The 19397-nt window shown below is 34.9% G+C and overlaps 2 protein-coding genes across 3 annotated transcripts in view; both read left to right on the top strand.

The window, feature by feature from the left end:
* LOC138691564 (zinc finger protein 678-like) overlaps window positions 1-19397 on the top strand; it is a 225026-nt gene that overhangs the window by 80783 nt on the left and 124846 nt on the right. The gene's annotated exons all lie outside the window — the stretch shown is intronic.
* LOC138691562 (gastrula zinc finger protein XlCGF57.1-like) overlaps window positions 1-19397 on the top strand; it is a 449766-nt gene that overhangs the window by 414171 nt on the left and 16198 nt on the right. Inside the window, exons 2-5 of one of the 2 annotated variants that reach the window (XM_069813640.1) lie at window positions 4787-5006; window positions 8414-8511; window positions 12031-12168; window positions 12889-12962. The exons of the other annotated variant lie outside the window; for it this stretch is intronic. Of the exons in view, the coding sequence (XP_069669741.1) occupies window positions 8419-8511; window positions 12031-12168; window positions 12889-12962 (305 nt within the window). The 5' untranslated portion in view covers window positions 4787-5006; window positions 8414-8418. The remainder of the gene's footprint in view (window positions 1-4786; window positions 5007-8413; window positions 8512-12030; window positions 12169-12888; window positions 12963-19397) is intronic. 2 annotated transcript variants of the gene reach the window in all.

The raw sequence follows: 19397 nt of genomic DNA, 5'->3' as shown, positions 1-19397 counted from the left end.
GTACTCGTTACATAGACCACTCTTACACTAAACTTGGAGTATTTTAAGCTTATTAATCAAATAAATCATTCTTCTTACTGTTTTCTATATGCTCACCTGTATGTAATTTCTATTTTATACATATTTCATTGTTATTTTACATCCGAAGATCATTAAAAACGATGAATATTAATATCTCCTATCTTACTTCAAATAGTGTTTATATGCCATGTTAAATTTCATCTGTTTTCATAAGTTAACAATGATGCACAAGCAACATATAAGAAATTATTTTCCTACACAATCCACGCTATATTCAAGTTGTTTTGAAATTATTAATCGAATATGTTTTGCTTATTGTTTATTACACGCAGATTTGTTTGTAATTTCTACACCATACTTTTTTTTTTCTATCCCACAATCATTAAGAATGGTGAATATTATTCAGGCTTGTTTCCTGTATTTCTTAAAATAATGTTATGTGGCATGTTAGTTTTTATTTGTCGTTATTTACGTAAAAATGATGCGCCAAAAATAATAATAATTTCGTTCACACTCTACATCCTAAAACAAGAAAGAACACGTTATAAAATGTAACTCGTACCTTCAACCCAAAGGTGGTGGACCGGTTAATTACTATAAATTAATTGCACGAAGGTTTGGGGGCCAAGTCCCCAACAGGGGTTTTAGGGGGCGGAGCCCCCTAAAGCAAGAAAGAACACACAAAATATAACTCGTACCTTCAACCCAAAGGTGATGGACCGGTTTATTAGGCTACTATAAATTAATTGTATGAGGGTTTGGGGACTAAGTACCCAACAGGGATTTTTAGGGGGTGGAGCCCCCTAAAACAAGAACGAACACATTATAAAATGTAACTCCTACCTTCAACTCAAATATAATGGACCGGTTAATTACTATAAATTAATTGAATGAAGGTTTGGGGGCCAAGTCCCCAAGAGGGGTTTTAGGGGGCGGAGCCCCCTAAAGCAAGAAAGAACACATCATAAAATATAAGTCGGGGTGCCGGGCACTGAAAAGTGCCTTTTGGAAAGCATGGTGATGCGCATTTGACAATCGCAGTGTACGTACTTGCTAATAATCCCTTTTTATTTGTCGTTATTTACGTAAAAATGATGCGCCAAAAAATAATAATTTCGTACTCACTCCATTTCCTATATTCACATTTATTTTTCAGTGATTTATTAAATAATTTACTGGTAATTAAAAAACTAAATTAGAAACATGTCCCATAAATCACCCTTGTGCCAAAAGAGAATGCTCCCTGGACCAAATTGTCATATTTTGCAGTGGTCGTCAGTACTCGCTGAAATGGATAATAATATAATATAATTTATGTTGTACGTAGCAAGATCGATTATTCAATTGATAGGATATTTTATGAGGTTGTCACGACTGAGATATCTATTGTCATTTGCTTTTATTTGTCAGAAGGCCTTGACTGACGGGTATATAAAGGACTGGCGCTCTTAGGTGTGGAGGTCGGGGTTTGAGATGGCTCACAAGCAACAAGTTATACTAAATATGTTAAACATATAAACGACCTATGTAACGAGTACCGGGTACTAGGAAATTACCTAAAATAATAATACTAATAATATTAATAATAATAATAATAATAATAATAATAATAATAATAACAATAATAATAATAATAATAATAATAATAATGTATTATGTTTGGGTGAAAGGTATCTCCCCACACTACAAAATTCTTCGCCCTCATTTCACTTTGATAAATCCCTGAACTAACCCACTAACCTTGTCACATTCCTCGAATTAATGTCACTTAGCTATCCCCTCATTTAACCTATAAAGAAACTTAATCACACCTCAGTCCCGTGTGTGGTGTGGTGCGATATCGAAGATTAGCATTTGTTTGCTGTACAACTAGATGTCAACTGTAATTTGTTTACTTTATTTTCAAATGAGTTAACTATCAGTATGCGCTACTTTGTTCATATAGAGAGAAAGTTTAGGTAATAGGGATATATTGTTAAACATTTTATTTGTCATTTTGTCTAAACTAGCAAATAGGTATTTCCTTTCCTACTAGATTGTTTTTATAATACAAGCTTTAATATCATGATGCGCTTCTACTATTCTTGTTTACGAATCTGTTACAGGTTAAATTATATTACATTACTTTAGGCTTTTGTTACGCCTTGCATCTACGAATCTGTGATAGGTTAGGTTAGTTTAGATTAGTCTGGGGGTTTTTTTATGCCTTTTCGTATACGGATCGGTGACAGGTAAGATTAGATTAATTTGCTATGCCTTACATAGTATATGCTCAAGATTGTTTAAATAGGTGCTCCTCTTTTTATTTGCTGTCCCGCTCTCTTTGGTAACGCTATTGTAAAGATGTGCAAAAAAAATATCTGTAGCCTATATAATCGAAGTCTTTAGTTGCCTTAGCTTAGAAGGCGTCAAGATGAAGATGACAGCGAATCAGTTCTGGATTTTCAAGGGGTCCGCGGGAGATTTTTCTTATTGACGTCAGTACTAGTTGCTGGGATCTTACTGCAATGGGGAATGTAGAAACAAAGTTACCTACATTACAAACTGTGTGTATCTTTTTTAATTACGATTTGTTCTCTTTAACTGTTTTTGAGAGCATATTTCAATTTTTAAATGTTATGTGTTCCTCACATTACAGTGCATAATGTATATCTACCTCTAAGTTTTCCTTTTTGATTAGAAACCGCATCATATTCATCTCCAATCCGACGCACCTCTCATTGCAAACGTAATTTACAACATTTTGTAACAGTTTTCTTTCTCCAAAATATGTCGCTCTAAAATCATTCGTTTTTCAACTCCAGCTCCACCAAAACTACTTTACAAATTCAACGATTTTCAGTTCGAAAATCACCAAAAGTAGGCGTACTTCTTCGCTAATATCTCTGTGATTTTTTTCTGAAGCTATTCCTATACCATGCTGAGCAAAGAGGATCATATGCTTGTCGACCAACACGGAAGCCAGAAAATATGCTAAACAATTTAAATGAATAAATAAATAAAATATGTAGAACTATATAGCCTACTTAATTCATTAGATTAGGTTAGGTTAGGTTAGGCTTTCGTATTCCGTGTGTTGTGCCCATTCTGACACCAATATTTGTTACACTATATCTACACCAAAATTTATTGTTGTACCACTTGTCACGACAAGGGCGGATGGCTTATCTTTGAGATAATCGCGAGTTATAATTTACTATTAAGACAATACAAACGAATCAGACACCATTATGCTTCCTAACTCTCTGATAATTTATAAACTGTACTTGCTTATGGATAGGGGGGATTCCTACTTGGAATGTGATCTCAGGCTTTCAAAATAAACACAAGTGTATAAATTCACTAATACTAAGTTTATTAATAAGTTATCAATTTACTACAGATAGAATATTGAACATTGAGATTGAAGGATTTAGAAAGAATCAAAGTTGCTGTTAATTTTAAAGTATAAAAATGAACCAGGTAAATATAATGTATAAGAATTGAACTGATGATTTTACTTACAGTAGATAGTAGGGCGAACCCTGGTGCTGTTCGCAGATGATGCCATTTTCTGAACTTCTTCCTGGACGTCCGAATGTTATGTCCGTTGCTGCATGACCGCTGTCTTGACCAATAACTAATGACCGCCGATTTGGACGTTTCATGTCCATTTATAAATTCTCGAACTGCGTCTTTTGTAACGTAACAGAGTGACGCTATTTTACCCGCGAATCTTCTAAAAAGACGGTATTGCATTCACTAAACACCACGCTTCTGATTCTTAACCATTATTTCAGATCGGTGTTTCTGGTCGTCACTTAGAACAATGCAGATTTAAGGAAATCTCACGGCTGAATATGTGTTTTTCAATTAACCAATGGAAATTTAGACTTCAGAACGAATACCCAATTAGGAATCTCGCGAGAGATGCGGTAGGTTAAAGATCGCTGCATAATCTATGTATTTGTCAGCTGCTACTTAGAATTAAAACGTCACAGACGAGAAGCCTTTTGAAGTGTGTTGTTTTTCATAAGTATTTCTTACAGTTCAATACTCCGTTCAAGCTAGAATGTCAGCGAGAAGCCTTTCAAATGTGATATTTGTCAACATTGTTTTGCTGCTAAGCATGTTTCAATTAATCATGTATCAAACTTCTTGCTAACATACGTGTTCTTAGAAATACTGACGAGAAACCTCTCTAATGTGATGTTTTTTGTTATCTATTTCTTGCAGTCTAACCTAAAATTTAATGAACTACAGCAAGCCCGATAAAAGTTTCGAAGTCGTGTACTCAAATCATACTGTCAGTATGATCTTCTACTACCATACTTCTGGTAAATGTGTTTCAGAGGGGTAAACAAAATTGTAAATTCCTGAACCCAACGATACAATTCAAATCGCATTCAGGCATAAACCTATGGTTCCGCTTATCATTGAGCGAGCAACGTCAGCTGATTAGTTTTCTTACAGCGAACATCGTCCCCTTCGCCATCGGAAGTGTTATATCCTCAGCAAATTTGATTGGTGGAACTAAATTTGGAGTTAATACTTCTGCTTAATTATTTGGCACCAGGTGCAAGTTTAGGACTTGGTTTTATCGTACAAAAAGAAGGGCTAAATAGTATCAATCGGATACTTTTTTCTATTTAAATGCTTTAAATAGAAGTGTTTTATTTTATTGTACGATAGAGCGTTCTCTGTCAGCAAAATTAATTATAACTTCCGTTATAAACGATAGTGGTTACTATATTGAATCTAATCTTCAACTCAAATTTATTTCCAGAACGGACTGAATAATGTGTGGCCTACTTCAATTTTGATCTGCCATTCTGAACTGACAGTCCCGGAGCTACAGGCTACTTCTAAGTCTATGGAGACCATAACTCTAATGTTCTCTATGGGATGGCGCTAATGCTTGTAATCACAGGTGGAAATTAAAATCTCTCAGATTTCCCAACTGCAGTAAAGGAATAAGACTGTCGACTGCCATTGTAAGTGCTGGGGTAAGTTACGTACTAAGAATACAATTATATCTGAAAAATAAAAATGTATGCTGTGAAATCTACGAAAAAGGTTATAATAATATTAAGATGTTGAAACAACATATGTATGATAAGAGTATTCCTTCAACTTCACGGAATTCACCTGGGGAGGAATATGATTAACTTTTATATTGCCTACATAAACATGTTACAGTAGAGTATCGATTAACCGGCCTTCCGTGTTACCCGGTTAGTTTTTTTTTCTTTTACAGTAGTGTTGTACGTAAATACAGTACTGAACAATAACAGAGTCTTTTTAAGTACATTACATAAGGTACTGTCCTGTATTATGAATAAAAAACAGTTTATTATGTGCATGTGAGTATAGTGTGTTTTTACATTACTGGGTTCGACCTCTGTACCTTTAATTTTACAGGATCAAATACCACATAGCGCTCTCAACTCCGTATTATCCGGATTTTTTCTTATCCCGATTGCCCTTGGCTTACATAGTCCAAGATGCACTGGTGACATAAAAGTTTAACAACCAGTTCTCTCATGTTTAGGCCCGTTACACACTTGAAGAGTTTTTGCTAGCGAGAAATGTGTTGCGAGAAAGAGGCGAAGAGCCTCCTCCACACACTTGGCGAGTTCTCGTTATCACAGATCACACCTCGCTATGATCATCTATGCACTGCTTTCATGCAGAAAGCATTTTTCTGATTATAGTAATCGCTCGTTGGGGGAAATATTAGGCTATAGGTTTGTATTTACGTATATTGTCGTACTTAAATATATAACCTGTAAGGATATTGTCGTACTTTACAAATTACGTACGAACGCTATGTTGAATCTGAGTATTCAGGTGATGAGGAAATGGAGTTACATGAACATATCTTGTTCATGAAAAGAAAAAGTAGGCCTAAAATTAAAGCCAGAAAAATCTGAAAATCACATTGTATCTCACGAAAATAAGGGCGAGTTTTGGACACTGGTTTCGATTTGAGTGATGATACGTTTAGGCGTTATTCCAGGATGAATGGACCACAGTTTTTTGTCATTCATGTTATGATAGAGGATTCTTTGCTATGTTCTGATTAAAATTATGTAAACTATTAAGACATATAGATATATTATTTCAAATGATTAATTAATACTATAAAATCTCATTAAAATAAAATATATCCCTATTTATTTTCAGATAATCTGATATTTATCTCCAGATTTCTTCCTTAAGTTTCGTGTTTTTATAGCTTTCATCCCGTGTATCATATAAATAGGCCTATGGGTGACATCGTACAAGTTCGATAAGTTTCTGACTGCAAATATCAGCCATCTTTCCTCATTTTAAATAAAAACATTACAATTCATCGCCACCTGTGATATCTTTTTCTACATTGAATCGTCATAAAGAGTATAAATGTCAAACATCTTTGATAAATGTGTCAAGACAATTCGCTGAGCTACCGATTCCAGCGAGAAACTCGCGCGAGGTTTTTGCCTCGAACGAGAATCTCTTCCAGTGTGTGGACGTCCATTTGAAACCATGTTATCAATTTTTTAATTTTCTCGCAACACATTTCTCGCTGGCGAAAACTCTGCAAGTGTGTTACGGGCCTTACGTATGTTAAACATATACGATATACGTCCATGATAATTGCAAATGTTACCTAGAATTAATATAACAATATGTTCGTCCAAACTGGTGCGAACCGGCCGAATATCACCACTGCCAAGATGCATTCAACCATATTACGATTTTTTCAGCTATGTAACTGTTGTAGTTCATATCCGAGAACTGAAAATATTTCCATCGTTTTTACGACGGTTAAATACGCCGCAAATGTAAGTTTGAAAAATATTGTCCAAAAATTGTCAAACTCAATAATTACCCCACATAGGAAGCCCTCATAATGCGGTACAATTTGCTCAGAACTCGCATCGTTTCTGATGGGTGGCTATCCTATTCAAATGTGGACAGAAGTTAGAATGGAATGTAGGCTTTCATTCATTCAGTTATCATGCATGAACATAATTTTGTTGTTTCAAGTGATCCGCAAATTCACACGCGAAATATTGAAAATCTATGGATGCATGCAAAATGGAAGTTAAAACGTTAATTTGGGACATCACGACAATTGTTTCCGTCTTACAGAAATTCTGTGCGCGGACAAAATGCAGGCATGTCTCAAACATTTCTTATTACATTGCATGCAAACTACCCTTTGTAGAAACTAAGTAAATTTGTAAGTACAAGTATTACTATCAGTAAAGTGTCATTGTATTAGCATTAAAAATTAAATTTATATTATTCTCCTTTGAGGACAACTGAAGATAATGAATGTCAATGCTCCCTTGATAGTGTCACCAGCGAATAGGGATTATAAAGAATGGACACTGAGCGAAATTTCCTGTGTTTTGTTTCTCTGTGCGCCAGCGTATAGTTCCACTTTCAAGCGCTAGAGGTTAGTGTAATCGAGCATACGCTATGATAATAAATGAGAATAGAGTTAAGACACAGGATCCAAACATTGCCTACCTTATTGCATAACCCAGTAACGCTTTGCTTCAAATAAATTGAAGTTAACGGCTTTTCATTATTTCTCAGAGACAAACTAGTTGTAATTATAATTGTTTATATTTCAGATATAATAAATTATATTATAAAATATAATATATTATAAAATTAAGTATCGAATTCGTTTAATATATGTATCTAATATAATATAGGTATATGGTTTTACTTCTCGTAAGAGTTTTGTTTTTCCATCTTCAGCGCTATCACATTATTACATATTTTAATTGTTGTTGGGGTTAACGTCTCAACTCTCATTATAAAGGAACTCTAGAGTCTAGACATTACAGTTAATGACGGATTTATTATTTTATGGATCCAATTTATTTTATTTGAGTACATAATGTACCTAGATGTATTAATTGTATGCGTGATATTTCCGCTGTGTCGACTGCTAGCTGGTGTGATGTCAGCGCCAACTCTAGGGAGAAAGCAGAATCTCACGCTTTAGCTGGCTTGAAGGTCATTGAAATCAGTCCGGCTACATCAAAGATACCGACGCGTAGTGTCCATTCTTTATAATCCCTATTCGCTGGTGTCACTGTCACTTAGATCTGAGTGAACACGCAAACTCGAGCCTGCAGCTTAATTTGGGACGCTGATGTGCAACATTTCCTGGAATTGTATAATTATATTGTGAGTAAACATGAGCTTTGATCTTGAATATATTATTATTCTAGATTGATCACAGTATATGTATTACTTTAGTATAAGTGGATTCTGATTACAGCGGCACATACTTTCCGCGAGAATATCAATATTCATATGTGCTCACAGATTGTAACAACGAGTAAAGACGTTTTCCCAACAGCTTAGGACCTGCAAATGGATGTCAGTTTCTTAATTCTTTCAGTAACGATGGATGTGATCAAGGCGGAACTCGAGGTTGACCGACTGTCTCCAGAAACAAGTGACGACACAGATCAGGATGAGAAGAAACCTATATTAGAGGTATATATAATAAGCTATTACTATCTGTTTTGGGGAATTGTATATGCGAAATTTATATAAATATAAATTTACCACATAACATAAAGTGTTGATCTCTGAAATTACATTCAATGGACTCAATGAAAAAAAAAAATCTTGCAGATCTTCGTCTTCTTTGGCATCATAGCACATCTTGTACATATTTTTACGGTAAGACATTTGGGAATTGATCAGAGTTCTTAATTTAGGATATAGTTTACAGGCAGTTTTATTGAAACTTTCTTTCATAAACCATTCTCACTTTTTAATATTTTACAACATGTCTAATGCAACACTTGTTATAAACCAGACGTGGGCATTTTAAGAGATGCGCTGTACTGCTCTGATTGCTGCAACACGCATCACCTGTTAACGTAATACTTAGCGGTGGATCGCGTGAAGTATTGAAACACAGAACGTTAAGCAATTTAGCAGGACAAAAAGATACAGTTTTCTGAATGTTATTTTATGAATGACAATGAAAGAAAACAAATTTTCCAAAACAAACTATTTTACAAAAAGCTGAAACATAACTGTATTTCTAATTTAAACAATTACTGTAAAAACCTTATAAAATGACATACAGTAAAACGTACAATTCCACAACAGAGTAAGTGTAATGCCATAATCTGAACCTATTTGTTTTGCAAGGGCATCAATCACTAATTTGCATCACTTGAAAATAAAATTAAGGAACTTATGAAAACCAGATTCTTAACAAAATATCAAGCACATTACTAAGAAACAGAAAAAACAACAATTAGGCTATTTTGACACCTATTACTGTAGTTCTTTTGTTGTCAATTTACGTCAATTAACTCATGCCCTTAAAAGAAGGGATTCATTTATTCTTCTTCGTCACGTAAATCAACAAGTGTTTCAAAATTTGAAGTCATGTCAGACATTGCAATTGTGAGCTGATGCAATAAATTTTCGTCTGAAATGCGTGATCTTGATTTGGATTTTACAATGGCCAACTGAGAAAACAACAAGTATAGATTGAGCCAAACATAGAATCAATTTTCATAACGAAACTCCGAAGATGTCGATATTTTACTTTGCAAAGTTGTATATACATATAAATATATAGTCCACACCTGTGGAGTAACGGTCAGCGCGTCTGGCCGCGAAACCAGGTGGCCCGGTTTCGATTCCCGGTCGGGGCAAGTTACCTGGTCGAGGTTTTTTCCGGGGTTTTCCCTCAACCCAATATGAGCAAATGCTGGGTAACTTTCGGTGTTGGACCCCGGACTCATTTCACCGGCATTATCACCTTCATCTCATTCAGACGCTAAATAACCTCAGATGTTGATAAAGCGTCGTAAAATAACTACTAAAGTGTCATTTTCCAGTTGAAGAACTTCTAACTGAAGGTCTAATCGTACAGATTGATCATTGACGGAGAATGAATTAGAAAATAATGAACATTCATTCTCTAATTTCCTAAAATCACTGAATCTTTTGTCGGTGAATTCATTTATTACATTTTCCAATATTTGATAGAAGTGGCAATTTTAAAGACGGAAAATGATAAAATTCTCTGTGATTTAACTGCATCAGAAATAGACGCAGTTGTGTCACAAACAGCTTTAATTCATCGTACATGTGTTGAATATTTTTATAGTTTCCTTGAAGAGAAATCCCGAAATCGTTAAGAGTACTGGTTATGTCGCACAGAAAAGCCAAATCACTGACCCACCTCTCGTCTGTCAATTCATTTATTGTTTCACCCTGAAAAGGAAACGCATTATGATTATATCGTCAGTTTACATGCAAAATACATTAAGTCAGAAATATTACTTCTGAGAAAAAGGCGTATGTATTGTACATATTGCGTATGTATAAACTTAGAATTTCAAAATAAAATAAAATTAAAAAGAAATAACTTACTCAAATTAATAATATTTTGAGGATTCAGTTTTGTCGGAATAAAAACGCCTTTTTCTCAGACGTAATATTTTTGACTTAATGTGTTTTGCTTGTAAACCGACGATATTATTACGTTACTACTACTTACTACTCACCACCACCACCACTATTATTATTACTATTACTATATAAAAATAAAATAAAGAATTATGTTCTATTAAAACGACGCCTTTTCATAATGTCGCTGAACATTGCTCTTCTTCACTGCTAGTAAAATTTTGTAGCATAATAAGAACCTAACACTTTCCCCTTCTTCGCAACAAAAGAATCCATTTTTTCATTCTTTGTGGAAGGAGCTTCCTTAGAGAGCGAAATCCACCACTGACTGCCAGTACCTCAATCGGTCTGACGAGTACCCCGGTATGGTGAACAGCTAGGGGTGTGGAGGGAGGGAGATCACGTAGCTGCGTTCGACTCAGTGCGACATGTACTACTGATGCCCACGTCTGTTTTAAACTAAGCCATATTGACATCTGTAGCATGCATATGGTGCAGCAGATATGCCTTCAACTTCTACTTGCGACCTCTTTAGTCACCTAACATACGAGTATGTATAATTTTTTTCTTTATGGTTTTTCTAAAATAAATCGTTTTTGTAAACTATGTACAGGATCGACACTTAATACGCTGGCTTGCAATGTAACTTATAAGATTAAAATGTGAATACCAGGGTTGATCTATGATTTTGTAGTTGATCATTTGCGATGCGTATGTAAAATATAATTAAATGTTTCACCACGCATTTAGTTTCCAAGTAGTTGCAGTAGGATAATATAGTAGGTCCAATAGCTTAGCAGTATATTAATTATTAGCAATTATTATTATTATTATTATTATTATTATTATTATTATTATTATTATTTCTTACCATTGTTTATTACTCTCTCACTAACATTACTTATCTAATATTCATTATTTACTTTTACTTTTATTATTCATTTTCATGCTTTTTTACGGTCTAAGTATTAAAGTAATAACTATAACAATGTAAGCCTTTTGTATTCAGTTAGAATTATAGTCTCGCTGGACGGAAAAAAATCCTACTGGCCTTAGCTCTGTTAGATTAAATGAATTATTATTACTAATTTTATTATGTGTTTCTGATCTCCGAGAACATCATTGAAGAAACTCGCATGGCTCAGTTGGCTAAGATGCTTGCCTGCCGATCTGGAGCTGCGGTCGGGCGCGGGTTCGATTCACGCATAGTCTGATTCCCTGGTTGGGTTTTCCCGAACAATAACGTGAATGTTACGTAATCTGTGTCGAGTCCTCTGCCTCATGTCGCCAAATCCCATCTCCCTATTACCAATTCCATCGACGCTAACTAATCTAGTAGTTGTTGTCAAGTAAAATCTCTTAATTTATTTAAACTGCACTTGGCTAATGTTTTTGCATAGATAATATACGTTTTCATATGAATCGTGACCCTATTTGTCACAGTGTAAAGCAAGTTCTGTGCGTTGTGATCAGGCTGAGGAATATCAACTAACAGGGAGCAGCTGATAACAATAGAAGTCGTCTTCTAACACCCTGTAATTAATTGATCATTTAAGATATCTGTTTGTACTGCAGGAACGGAATCTTGTGGATCAGCATGTGACTTGTATAAAGGAGGAATATGGGGACCAGAGCCATGATCTCATATCTGAGATAAAAATTGAGGAAGTTCCGGTGCCAATTTCGTTCCCTGTGGTGAAACGTGAACCTGAGGTGAGTGGAGCACAAGAAATGCACTGTGTTTTCTAACATTGTTTATGTTGAATTTTGATTGTAACGAACACTACCTCTTTACAACAGTACTTGTATTGCCTCATATAAATTTGAAAATATATTTAATATATCAATGCATATGCCTCATTTATTTGTAGTTTTTAGTATACTTATTTGTTCACACTTGTGAAGTAATGGTTAGCGCGTGTGGATGCGAGCTCAGGTGGCCCAGGTTCGATTCCCGTTCGGGGCAAATTACGTGGTTGAGGCTTTTCCGTGGTTTACCCTCTACCAACATGAGCAATTGCTGGGTAACTGTCGGTGATGGACCCTGCACTCATTTCACTGGCATTATCACCATCATCTCATTCAGACCCTAAATAAACTGACATGTTGATAAAACATCGTAAAATAACCTATTTAAAAACTGTATTCATTTTCTCGTAAACCCGTCTTAACAACGGATTATAAGAGTGTGCCACAGCATTTTAAATTACTGGTACACCTTTAGTGTGCCACATGTTGAAAAAGGTTAAAAAAATTGTTCTACAAGAAATGGATGTGCCCCATGAAATATATGCCCCAATAATTGTCTTTTATTAACTAAGATTCTACTAGGCCTAATAAGACTTAAATGCAGTTGTGTGGCAACTAAAATCGTTGCGCTTTTGTTGACGTAAATTGAGCTCACTTTTTGTTTTATTTCCTCTGTATCTGTAGGAAGAGCAGAGTGACTTCAATGAGGAGCCAAGGGTGGAAGTAACAGCAGAGGACAACGAGTTATACGCCGAAAGGTGAGTGTAGTATACTACTCTTCACGTAGGGAGTTCATTGTGTTTGAAGTGGCCGTTTTCTTGACTATTCAGAAGCAGCTTCAGAAGAACTTCACATTCACACTCCACTTCTCTTGATATCTGGTTTCCATAAGTACTGTTCAAACCTTTCTTCATATTCTTCACTAAAAGTGCCTAGATTTTCAAGAAAATAATCTATATGGACATGCAATCACATATATTGCATGCTAGGGTCCTGAAATCTGTAACTTAATTTCTACAGTTTGTTTATAATTGAAGTTTTTCTAATTCCCTAGTAAATAATAAACTACCATTTTGAGTCCATTCCAAGACCTTTTTGCGAACTGCTCATTACGTTTAGGAAGTCTAATTTCCCTATTTAGTTGTTTATTCATTTATTTGTTTGTTTGTTCGTCCGTTAGTTCATGCATTCTAATATAGTTAGGGACATCAATCTTTCACATCACCGGAATTACAACTACAATAATACATACAATGGTTCTACACAATGTTCCTGCAGGTTCTGATTTCTTTCTGTTTGGCCACTGTTTCCCCTTCCACTGCATTGACCTAGCCCTACTGTCTCACTCACACAAGAAACTTGTTGGTGATGTTATTAATCCAGAGTTCTCAGCAATAAAGCTATTATCTCTCTTATTCTTCAATACTTCTCACACATAGAGAGTTTAGAGCAGTGGTGTCACGAAATCATCACAGAAACTTATGATTTTCAAATTACGGGTTAGCCACGTGCTTCTCTGTAAAAGACTGCATATAGCTGTACGACTACTCAGTGTTCAGGCGCCGATCTAGAAAATGTTGCAGTAAAGGTAATGTATTGTAGTTGTAGTGAATTCACTATCATATAAATGGGGCAATTTATATTATTCGACCTGAGATGAGTCATGCACAATAATAATCAGCAGTAAAAAAAAAAAGTGAAATAAATTTATTTTAAAAATTTCACAAAACACAAACAAGTAAGACATAAACATTATTTGAAAATGGAAATATTTGCGATATATAATTGTGATTCTATGACTATTTAGTTAAATAATATAGCATATTCTTCTTGCTGAAAATAGTATATATTGTCATGAAACACTGGAAGATAGAACCATAGAGTCCACACCTATGGGGTAACAGCTAGCGCGCCTGGCCACGAAACTAGGTGGTCCGGGTTCGATTCCTGGTCGGGGCAAGTTACCTGGTTGAGGTTTTTTCCGGGGATTTCCCTCAACCCAATATGAACAAATGTTGGGTAACTTTCGGAGCCCCCCGGACTCATTTCATCGGCATTATCACCTTCATCTCGTTCAGACGCTAAATAACCTGAGATGTTGATACAGGGTCGTAAAATAACCCAATAGAAAAAAAGAACCATGTACTGGTACGTAAAAACATGCGCAAACTGAACAACAAAGAAAGATAGTTTTTTCCTCAGCTTTTATTTCGTTAATTATTGGTTGCAATTACAATGTGTACTAACAATATTGAAACACATTTTCATATTTCACAAGAGTTCATTCTTCACACTTGAAGGACCTGCCGGAGACACTTGTTTACCGTTTGTTTTTATTTATAACATTCTCTAGATGGGTAATATTATGTTAGCATGTGCAGTTCTCAAAACTGAACATAAAGTATTGTCTGTTAGTCGACTCCTTAGATTAGGTTTGTTGATTTTCATGGAAGGGAAAAACTGGTTACACCTACTGTCGAACACTGATATTATTCTTATAACAAATTGTTATATTATTATTTAAAATAAAAAGTAAAAACTGAAGTAATTGAGGATATTGTGATGATGCCTTCAGTGCTCTTTACTCTTTAGCATGAGATCGAGTGATGCACTGTATTAAACTTACACTTCCCTATGACGTCTAGCATAAGACTGCAGGTAGGGGAAGGACATCAGGGGAGGTAAAGTTAGAATGCGTGCTGTGCTGGAACGAACGACATTGAAGAACAGCACCTGAGAGAATGGGATAACGACATTGGTTTAGAGGAAAAGGCTGGACATCACTCTAAATAATTCTCATGTACTTCTTAATAGACTGCACACTGGACAAAATGGTGAGAAAATAATTCCAATTTTGTTCAAGTGTTTGTAGCTAGCAATCTTAAGAGTAGTTCTGTACCACATACAAAAATGAATGGAATTGATATTAGATTTTTTTGTTTATATATTTGTTTTTGTGTGTTTATATTTGGTGTGTTTGTCATTCCTCTGGGAAGAAAAATATTAATTTTGTTTATAAAGGCCAGTTCTCACTTATTAATAGCCTACAGTTGTTGGGCAGTAATATTTTACGAAACAAGCGTTCATTTACAAACGCCATTTAACATTTCAAATAAATAAATAAAAACGAGAATAAAGAATAATTTTACGCTAATAGGAAGCCAAATCACAACCCAAGGTACGAAGAGCGGACCCCTTACCCCTACACCGCACACACCTCGTTTGGTTGACTACATTGTACATGGACGAATTTCAGTGAACAAATAGAACTCCAATACATTCAAATGCTGTTCCTTTACTCGTGTGAATTGCGCGGTAGAACTTAGACTTTGCAGTGAAGTTGTGTACAGTATCTTTAATTTTTTAAGCCATCCAATGAAGTTATTAATGAAATTTACAGGCCTTTTTCACTAAAATCATATTGACACTGTCAGTTGTCGTCCATTCCATGCACTAAATTTCTACTAAACTTCTCTGTAACAATGACGTCAATATTTCTGATAGATACATTTATAGTTCCTTACGTTCAGGAGCATATGCTTCTTCACTTGCTGAATTTCCCACCTCTGTTTGTAAACATTCTGCTTCGCTTATTGATTTGTCGACCTTACTTTCAGTCCATGCAACTTCACTATTTATTTCAATTTTTGAAATCTTATGTCAAAAGTGTTCTTAAATAGCATCACCTACCACTAATTGCGGACCTTTTTACACATGCTACTTGTCACTTTTCTTTTACAGACTTGTGACGAATGTTTTTAAAGTCCGAAAGTGTTGCAACACCACAGATGACTCCAACTTTTCGTCTTTAATTTAGGCATGTTGAACACTTACAACTTACAATGACAGAACAGGTCAAAATCGCTGTCTAAACTGAAGGGGAAAGTTACAATGACAGAACAGAACAAAATCACCCTCGAAACTGAAGGGAAAAAGTTGCACTGAGATTATAACACGAAAATAAACAAACTCTCACGTGAAATCTATTAGCGTACCATTGAGCGGATGTAGCAACATCTGGCATTTGTCATATCGATCGCTAAGCACGCGTGTGGGTGTCTGGTATGAGCGCGTGACGTAATACACTGCACGCGACTTTGATCCTTAATGGCAACATTTGAAATTCTGGTTTATTTAATATTTTCCAAAGTATTAGGGATCCCCTCATAAAATTTTTGTAATAGTTTAAGACATTGTATATCTCACCGTAAAAAAAGAGCATAGTAAAAAAAAAATATTCGATTTGAAAATATTAACATTTCTTTATTTTACTGTAAGTTTTAATACATGCTCCAAGTAACAAACGCATAATAATTCAGGAGTAAGTTTAAATATAGAGAGTCATCATTGTATTGGCACAATTTTTACGTTAATATAATGAAGCATTCCATTTTAATAATATTTTTAACAATAGTCTACATATCAACTCCCTGAATATTTCACCCTTCATTACTTTTCAACCATTGGTTAGATGAAGTTCATATTAGGCCATTTATTTAGTATTATGACATTCATTTATTAGAATATTTAAAAAAAAAAAAATCACAACTTGACGGTACAAATTTTAAAATTCGAATGATCCATACATATTCAACTAATAATGGCGGTTCTGTTCAAATGTTTTGGTGAAGCTAACATTAGTGTAATACAATTTTAGGAAGTCAATTAATATCTTATTGTTATCAGGGTACTTTATTTTTTCTAATATTTATATTCTTTCTCCTAGTCGTCTAATAGTAAATTAAATCCCACTCGAATTTTAATTTTCTCTAGACCAGCGTTTCTCAACCTTTTCTACCTACGGAACCCTTTTAAACCCAAAATAAATCTGTGGAACCCAGCGGAATATTAAGTGATGTGAGTATGTTACAGGCAAATATTAAATTACCAAATGTATTTTTACCATTAATATGACATTTTTATTGATGTAGTATATTATACATATTTATAAATTATAAATAATTTTGTTGAGTTGTATTTGCTGTTATTATAAAGATTAGTAATCCTGGCTTATTTTTATCACTAACATTAAACATGTTTTTTTGCACTCACACATTATACATACTCGTATTTAAAAATTACAAATGTTTCTGAAATATATTTGCTGCTGTTACAAAGATCAGTAAATATATAACAAGCATAAATGAAATTAAGTCCACATGCATCTTTAACACTGTTTTGTAATTTACACTAAAATTCAGGTACTTAATCATTTTTTAGAAAAAAACACCTGTTTGAAACAGATCAGTGGGACGAGTGCTTTTGTTGTTTATGCTTGCATATTTCTTTAATATTGGGTTTAATGTTGGAAAGCTGAAGTCTCATGTCTGGTTCTGCATGCAGTCTGTTTCGGTATTTAGTTTTGATAGACGTATACACAGAAAACCCAGTTTTACATAGGAAAGTACTTACAAACGGAAGTAGAATTGTAATAGCTTTCTTTGATAACACTGAGTACTCTCTTCTCAGGCTGTGCCAATAATCCATCACAGGGAGATTCTTAAACTGAGGTTGCAGGGATGAATCAGACGTCAATTCCAGTAATGCTTCATATTGTTCAGAAGCGAGGGAAAGTTTTTCTTTCATGTCAAATGGATTTTTGACCTACAAGTTTTGAGAATTATTTTCAGTCTCCTCTTCTGGAAAATACTGTTCTACAGTATGGCGCATATCCTCAAAATGCTGTACAAATTCTTCATTGATTTCATCAAGTTCTCGGAGAGTTTGTTCGTTCTCCTCAAGGAAATCTTTCAAAGCAGGGAAGCTCTCAAATTCACGGCCGACTAGACTTCTCATCCACAACTGCAATTTTCTCTTGAAACTTCTGATTTTATCTGCTGCAGTGAATATATTAGCATTTTTCCCCTGTAATATTACAAGGCTCTTCTGATGGTCAAGACCCGAGCCACCCCTGCCCAAGCAGGAGGCCTTGCCCCACTCGAGATTTACGGCTTTATTATTATTATTATTATTATTCATATATTTAATTCGTTCATTTTGACAAAAATGTAAGTTAAATAGGCAAGTCTCAAGAACCGCTGTTTGATACTCAAACGATCGTCCAACTCGAAATGGTGATCCATGAAGATAGCCATCACCTCAACCCTAAGTTCGAAGTAGAGGTTTATGAAGGTTTGCCATGTCATCACAAATGATTTTGAAAAGTCTTGAATTTAGTGGTCTGGACTTGATAAAATTAACGATTTTTACTACTTCAGTAAGAAGATTCTTGAGGGAAAGTGGCATTTTTGATGTGCTCAAAGCTTGACGGTGCAAAATAGAATGACTGCTTATGCAATTTCTTGCAACTGACTTTATGTGCTATACTACACTAGCTGTTTTCCCAATCATTGCTTTTGCACCATCCGTGCAGACATGAAGACAAATTGTCGCAAGGTATATGATTTCTTCCAAGTACTTACTAATAAGACTGAAAATTTCAGATCTTGTTTCATTAGCTTCTGATTGGACGGTTTAATTCTTCCTTGATGTAAGCTGCCATGTCTTGAATGCGACGAGCCACTGTGTCATTTGAAAGCGACACAAAGATAATTGCTTAACCTCCTTCTCATTGATCATGCACTTAACCATGTCAATCTTATTAATTTTTCGGCTACTGTGTGGGACTCACCTGCCTGAGCTACTCTGTAGGTTACAATGAAAGATGCCTCTGCTGTTTTTTCATTTGTACTATAAGATGTCTGAGTTAAGAACTTTTGTGAATTTAGTAACTCACATTTCCTATCAAAGAAATCAATATTGTTGTCATCAAACTGAGCATGGTGTTTTTCAAAATGGCGACGGAATTTTCAAGGTGCCATCGAACTATTAGGTAAAATTCTGCCACATATTACATACTGAGGGCAATTTTCAGCATTCATGAAATCCAAGACTACGTACTGTAACTATCATTATATTTACGTATTTTAATTACAGGTTCATGTTGTATTTTGGATGTTGGCTCCTTCACATTTTGAGATGATCTATTTTGTAAACCTGGTGTTTCCATTTCGCCTTCATCAGACCCACATAATTGTTTAGGGTTAGTTGAAGTTGCAGTGGCACACTTGGATGTTGATTGTTTTAATTATCATGTTTTAAGCCACCGATGGATTATTCGGTGCCACTCTGTATTAAAAAATGTAGAGTTAGGATCGGTATCAATCTGTATTAAAAATAGAATGACGTAGATC

Source organism: Periplaneta americana, chromosome 16 (genome assembly GCF_040183065.1).
Source record: "Periplaneta americana isolate PAMFEO1 chromosome 16, P.americana_PAMFEO1_priV1, whole genome shotgun sequence".
In the NCBI taxonomy this organism is placed as follows: domain Eukaryota; kingdom Metazoa; phylum Arthropoda; class Insecta; order Blattodea; family Blattidae; genus Periplaneta; species Periplaneta americana.
This window is presented reverse-complemented; position numbering and strand designations above follow the sequence as displayed.